The sequence below is a fragment of the Dichotomopilus funicola genome (assembly GCF_033296635.1).
Source record: "Dichotomopilus funicola strain CBS 141.50 unplaced genomic scaffold C8A04scaffold_95, whole genome shotgun sequence".
Lineage (NCBI taxonomy): Eukaryota > Fungi > Ascomycota > Sordariomycetes > Sordariales > Chaetomiaceae > Dichotomopilus > Dichotomopilus funicola.
In genome coordinates this window covers 51,148-57,820 of record NW_026944116.1, presented here as the reverse complement: position 1 = coordinate 57,820, position 6,673 = coordinate 51,148, and the positions used below count along the sequence as shown (strand labels likewise).

At 54.5% G+C, this 6,673-nt stretch overlaps 3 protein-coding genes across 3 annotated transcripts in view; all 3 read left to right on the top strand.

Moving 5' to 3' along the window:
* C8A04DRAFT_40420 (putative amidase) overlaps positions 1-1,573 on the top strand; it is a gene marked incomplete at both ends in the record, with an annotated part of 2,471 nt that extends 898 nt beyond the window's left edge. Inside the window, 6 exons of the mRNA XM_062784936.1 lie at positions 19-145; positions 222-321; positions 373-894; positions 976-1,149; positions 1,209-1,285; positions 1,359-1,573. Coding sequence (XP_062633211.1) covers positions 19-145; positions 222-321; positions 373-894; positions 976-1,149; positions 1,209-1,285; positions 1,359-1,573 — 1,215 coding nt within the window. The remainder of the gene's footprint in view (positions 1-18; positions 146-221; positions 322-372; positions 895-975; positions 1,150-1,208; positions 1,286-1,358) is intronic.
* Positions 1,574-2,063: 490 nt separating this feature from the next.
* On the top strand, positions 2,064-3,353 carry C8A04DRAFT_15488 (Endonuclease/exonuclease/phosphatase; the record flags this gene model as incomplete). The annotated part of the gene is made up of 4 exons (XM_062778510.1): positions 2,064-2,472; positions 2,567-2,658; positions 2,719-3,005; positions 3,086-3,353. The coding sequence occupies 4 exons, from the start codon at positions 2,064-2,066 to the stop codon at positions 3,351-3,353; spliced, it is 1,056 nt and encodes a 351-aa protein (XP_062633210.1).
* An 821-nt stretch (positions 3,354-4,174) lies between these two features.
* Positions 4,175-6,499, top strand: C8A04DRAFT_32669 (uncharacterized protein; the record flags this gene model as incomplete). The annotated part of the gene is made up of 2 exons (XM_062782175.1): positions 4,175-5,368; positions 5,429-6,499. The coding sequence occupies 2 exons, from the start codon at positions 4,175-4,177 to the stop codon at positions 6,497-6,499; spliced, it is 2,265 nt and encodes a 754-aa protein (XP_062633209.1).
* Between the last annotated feature and the right edge of the window lie 174 nt (positions 6,500-6,673).

Sequence of the window (6,673 nt, the reverse complement as noted above, 5' to 3'; positions counted from 1 at the left end):
CCCCCCCCCCCCGAAAAGTGTATCGATTATTTTCCGCCCTGGAATCCCCGCGGAGACGGGTACCAAGGACCATCGGGAAGCTCGAGTGGTGCATGCGCTTCAGTCGCGAGCTACCCCTGGGTGGATGTGGCTTTGGGGACAGATAGTATGTTTCACGCTCTCCCGTTTAAACAACTCATGTTCTTTTTTTTTTTTGTCTAGCGTGGATTGAAAATGATCAGCTACTAGAAGTATCAGGATGCCAGCAGCATCATACGGGCTTTGGGGCCTTCGAGCTCCCCACTCGCGGTTTCCCCTGGAGGGGGTCATGCCGAGCGTCCCGTGAGTCTCTGTCTTCACACTTACCAAATCTCCGGTTGCCTAACATTGTAGGGCCTTTGATACTCTCGGAGTTCTCGCCCGGAGTCCTCACAACCTTCGGAAGATCATCCACTCAGATTCGGCTTCAACGGGCGACCGGAAGCTGGCAGGTGAGAGCCCAAGTAAGACCGTCGTCGACAAGAACTGCAGGCGACCGGGGAAGATTATCGTCCCTACAGATTGGTTTCCCATGAGAAATGAAGGCCAACAGAAAATGGTGTCTCAATTTCTTGAGGCGGTTGAGAAAAGACTCGGGTGTAACGCGCTGCATCTGTCGTTCGAGGATCACTGGTCCAAAACCGGCCCCGAAGATCTGAAATCCACACCGCTACAGGAGTATCTGGGCATGGTCAGTCACCCTCCATCCCATTCCAATCACCCCACAGCCCCCAAATGTATGACGACCGACAGAAGCAAGTCTATTTATTGGCCCAACTACTACGATGGGTATCATACGTACGACAAGTTCCGAGACGGCTTTCAGGCGAAATTCGGACATCCCCCTTATGCGAGCCCCTTCATGACCCGCCGGTGGTGAGTACACATCAACAGCTTTTCCAGTGGTTCCTAGTCTAGCTCCTCTACTGGTAAACAAAGAAACTAACACGCATGGAGGGGCCTGGCAACCAATATCACCCAGGAACAGAGGGAACAGGGCCTCGCCGAGCTCGGGGTCTACTACACCTGGGTCCGGGGCCACATTCTGAAACCAGACACAGAGTACAACTTTGTTCTCCTTCCCCTCGGGCGACCGGGGGCTAACTATCGCGATATCGTTCCTACACCAGGGTTTGTGCTCGGTTCATTACCTTTCTAGGGGAACACTGAAACTAATGTGAAGGGCACAGAGGCGAACTCTCGGAATCCGCGTACGATCCCGTCGACTTTGCTACGGTCCTCGGCCTTCCCCAACTTGTGATCCCAAGTAAGTTGCTCCCTTACTTGAAGCCCCGCAAGCTCCTCGTCCACAAGTAATAGCATTGACGGAAACGATACAGTCAGCCAGAATCCTTACGAGTCGCGAGTTTCGAAGAGAACTGAATATGCCCCCATCGTGGCCTCTTTAGCAGGCCCTCGCGGCAGCGATGACGATCTTCTTCAGTTAGCTATTGGGGCCCTCGGTGAGGCCCACTGGCCCCTCGAGGTGTTGGCCGGTAAGACGGCATTCCGGCCTGGTGAGGATAATGATCGACATGTTGGTCCGAGTGGGTAATTATCAAGATATTGTCGGGAAGCTTTAAACGCCGTTGACCGTTCTCCGGCTTAAGAAAAGTCCATGGCTGACCGAGAGCTGGGGCCGCATGTGCTGAGCCAAGGCAACAGCTACGCACATCCAGGACGCAGCGAAACGGTCAGAGGTCCAAAGAAGTGAGTACCGGGTTCACAGATGAAAAAACTGGAATAAACCAAATGGGTTGGCTGTGTATTGTAGCTTTCTCTTCATCCCCAAATTTCAATTAATACCAACCAATCAGCTCCGTGCCTCTTGCGTTCCTTCAACCACACAGGGCAGAGCGACACAACCTCCTCTCAATCTCACCCTGATCTTTCACCATTTTGTGCTCATCCTTATGAAGTTCCACATACAGTCCCCGCTGTACTTTGTACGATTTCCCCCGCACTTCACCCCTCATCGGCGTAATCGCCAACTCTATCCCCAATTCTCAACTACAGCCCGACGACGTTACGTCCCCAACATGTTCATGTTCAACACAACAACGACCATTCACGGCCGACCGCGTGGCCAGCTCACACCACAAGAGTACTTCACCTTTCGCGACGACAAATGGTGGCCTGTTGAGCCACCACCAACACCAGCCTCAACATCAACACAACCCTCTACAACACCCAACCCCTTCCGTCTGTCAGTCTTATCATGGAACATCGACTTCATGCGCGACGAAGACGACGCGCGGATGAGTGCTGCTCTGGACTATCTCGGGACATACATTGCCGGCATCCGTCGTGACAGCGGGGACTCAGCCCCTGTGGTTGTGATGCTGAACGAGATGACGGCTGGGGACCTCCGGTTGATCAAGTTGGCGGGTTGGATTCGCGAGGGCTATGATATCACGGATGCGACTACGGTGGATTGGGAGTCTGATGCTTATGGTGAGATGAGATGATATGATCACTACCCTCCCTCCTTGTTTTTGTTTTGTTGTTTTCAATGCTGTTTACACACGGCCTAACGGTGCATGTCCAGGCACCACGATGCTCATCCCACGCAACTTCTCCATATCGTCCGTTGCACGACTCCATTACACCATTACCGCCATGCAGCGTGACGCGCTCTTTGTCGACATCGACCTGCCCTGGCGGAAGAGCCCTAAAAGCAGCAGCAGTAACGAAACTGAGAACACCACACCTACCGAACCGGGTCCCCGTCCGATACTCCGGCTATGTACCACCCATCTAGAATCCCTCGCCGCCAAACCGCCCAAACGCCCAGCTCAACTGGCTGCTGCGGCGGAGTATCTACGTGGGGGTAAGACGGGCGGTGGTGGTAAGGTGTTGGGGGGGATCCTGGGCGGGGATTTGAATGCCATTGAAGCGTTTGATAAGACGCTGCCTGAGGAGTGTGGGTTGAAGGATGCGTTTTTGGAGAATGGTGGGAAGGAAGGTGAAGAAGGGGGGATGACGTGGTAATTATTTGGTTCCCCCTTTTCCGGGGTTTCTGGTTGGCAAAGGATACAACCCGACTAACTTTCGTTCCCATAAATAGGGGCCAAATGGCCGAACCCTGGCAGCGGGCACGTTTCGGCCTAGGTCGACTGGACAAGATCCTTTTCTGCGGGGAAGAAAAGGCGTTGAAACTGGTGGGGTTCAAAACGTTTGGACTCGGGGTCACGATCACTGACCAGCAGGCTGCTGAACGGTTGTTGCAGCGAGGCAGCCTGGAGCAACCGTGGGTGACGGATCATTTGGGGGTGAGAGCTGACTTTTTGGTGGAGGTGCCTGGGATTGGGGATCAGAAGGAGGAGGCAGGTTAAATCTGGGGTTGTTGAAGTGGATGTAGTTGACATGTGTGTCGTTATGATGGACTCTAAGCTGAATAGGTACCGTAACTATCGATCAGGGTCCGATATAAGTGCGGCCCGGTCCTAAGTTTGGCGAACTGGAACTTCACATATCGTTGTTAGAAGGCAAGTCTCCAGCCAGTGCTTTTCATGTCAGGTTAGTCTACCTACCCAAAACGAGATGGGAAGAGGAAGCACAAATCAGGTTGCACGAAGTCGGGGAAAAGGACCACAAGACTACATAGGCAGTACAGGTGTACCAAGGCTTCGGATTCGATCACGGATTCTGAAAGGGGAAAGTTGCCCAAGCTAAGAAGTGACGATGATCTCAGCGCCAATTAAGAATTAAGTTGTCAGCCATGAAAGAACGACCAAAATTCGGCAAAATGCTTCCACAATGTTCTGTCTCATGATGGCCTGTTCACACCCTGGTTATTACCATCAATTGGTATCGGCTTTCTCAGATGGAAGTGTCTCAATTGCAGATGAAAAAGAACGAAAGAAGGAACGATCCTTGACCGTCAAAAAGCTTGACTGCGAATTGAGTGGGTCCGAGAGCATGTGCCACCTACCATGCCCCTGCTCGTGCTGACGACGACAGACGCCCAATAACAGGGAATTCAGAGACAACGTTCCAGGCCCTCGGCCCCCCTGTATGCAGGCCGTGGGTGCGCCAACACCCCCCGAATTCTCCATTAAATCGGGCACTTGCACCTTCCATCCTCCCTTGCCAATCCACCAGATCTCGACGGTCGCCTTCGAAGCCTGCTGCCGCACGCAGCCGATGCTTTGCGATGGCCCAGCTGGTTTCTAATTTCCTCATCACCCCCGTGTTACGACAAGCTCGCCGCTTCTCGGCCGGATTCGCTGCCGATGACGCCCCCGCGATCGATCCCCCTTCAATGCAACGCCCGAGAGCACAATCGACTGGGTTCCCTGGAGCACTAGGAACGACCATAGTAGAGAGGGACCACGAGAATGGGAACACACTAGCGATAGAAGGGGCCAGCGGTGCGTTGACGACTGACACACCCTTGGAATCTCCGGGTCAGGCTCATGGCCCAGTGCCCTCTCCTACCTCAAGTCCGGATGCTGTAACATCTACAACCGCTACATTTGAGCCCGACACCTCCATCGCATCCGCAGCCATGACCGGACCATCTCCAAACCTCACGGCTGAAATGAGCCAACAGAACAATCTGTCTCCGACACCCGAGGGTATGGGAACCACTCGATCCTCCTCTAGGCCCCGGACCACCCCAATTCCCGAAGACGATGGTATGAGAGATCTCCGCCGGAGGATACAAGCCATCCAATTACTCGAGGTCACACAGGATGCCAAAGCCCAACTGATGCACGGCCTACTTACCGAAAAGTACACCAGCCTGCAACAACACTTGCCCAAATCTTCCTCAGTTGGGCTGCGGCCAGTCTCACGAGCTAGCGCAAGTGCTGTTGACAATCACCAAGAACCCCTGGGCTCTGGCGGAGCTTTGCAAAATTGGATGAAGTGGAATCCTCTTGCTGACTCTTCTGGATCGTCCGGCCCGGTCGATCTGCCACTCACTGAGGAGGATCTCGAGCCAACGTTTGCCCCGAAGCCGCAATCAGAAGACAGGAAAGATTGGTGGTCAGTGGAGGAAAACCAGGAAGAGGAAGAGTCACGCCTCGGGTGCCAACACTACCGCCGCAACGTCAAGCTACAGTGTTTCACGTGTGACCGCTGGTACACCTGCCGGCACTGCCATGATTCCGTCGAAGATCATGCCCTCCCCCGCCAACAAACCAAGCACATGCTCTGCATGATCTGCGGCTGCGCACAAAAGGTTTCCGATACATGCACTAGGTGCTATACTACGGCTGCCAATTATTACTGTGGAGTGTGCAAGTTGTGGAGTGACGACCCGAACAAGCCCATGTATCACTGTCCCGACTGCGGGTTGTGCCGAGTTGGCCAAGGGCTAGGGAAGGACTTTTCCCATTGCAAGGTATGTTTTATTGTTTGCACAATTTTGCTACCTGGTTTTTGGTGCTAATTTCCATTCCAGCGGTGCATGGCTTGTGTCTCCATGTCTGACACAAACCACAAGTGTATCGAACGCGCGGTCGATTCGGACTGTCCCATCTGCAACGAATATCTCCTCGACTCGCCCAAGTCTGTCACTTTCATGCAGTGCGGCCATAGCATCCACGTAGACTGCCTTGAGGAGCTTAAAAAGACCTCCTACCGCTGTCCGCTGTGCAACAAGTCCTGTACCAACATGGAATACACTTTTCGCCAGCTTGACCTCCAGATCCTCGCACAACCCATGCCACCGAACTACGCCGACTCCCGCGCCATCATCTCGTGCAACGATTGCTCCGCCAAGTCGCAGACCGCCTACCACTGGATCGGCCTCAAATGTGCCATCTGCAGCTCTTACAACACCACGCAACTACAATTACTCGATATGCCCGGTGGCGATGCCGCTGCCGAGCACCAACAGTCACAGCCCGAACCCCACCATCTCCAATCCGGACAGCAACCAATAGCCCTCGACCCAGCCCTCGTCGATGAAGAAATGCGTCGCCGTAACCGTGCCTCTCGCCGTCAGCAGGAGCGCCAGCGGAACAGCGAGCAGAACCGGGGCCAGAACCAGCGCCGCGGCAGCAGCAACAGTATGATCGGCGCCAGCGCCATGCAGCAGGCATTAGGACTCCTCGCAACCTCTCCTTCTGCTTACTCGCGCGCCCTTATTACCCGCTTGCTCAATCGAGGTGCGCCGCCAGCCGACAATCCGCCACCCGTAGTGGAAGAGGAGGATCCCAAGTCCGCTAGTCTTCTCTCACCCGCCAGCGCTACTGTCTCGCCCCCTCCGGTCGTTACTTCAGCCAGGGCGGAGGATGGTGACAGCGACAGCGACGACGATGACGATGGCGAGATGGACATGCTTGACCTATTTGGCGGGCGAGACCGGGATTTCGATCGAGCCGAGAGTGCGGTCGAGTTTGACGATGACGAAGACGTTAGCTCGGACGAAGACGGCAGCGACGGCGAATTTGAGGAAGGTGACGACGACTATGATGAGGACGACGAGGACGAAGTGGAGGATGACATCCTGCTACTAGGACACAGATAGCGTTACCTGTCCTCTGCGGCTAGATCCAGCTCTGCGTATGCGCCACGGTCGGTGGTGACTACGATGATGGGAGCGGCTGCTCTGGCGGCAATTTTGGTTGAGGTTACTGGTGCGGTTGGAACTGGGGCGGTATCTAGTTGAGTTCTGGGACAGCGATTTAAGGGTGTGGCTCAA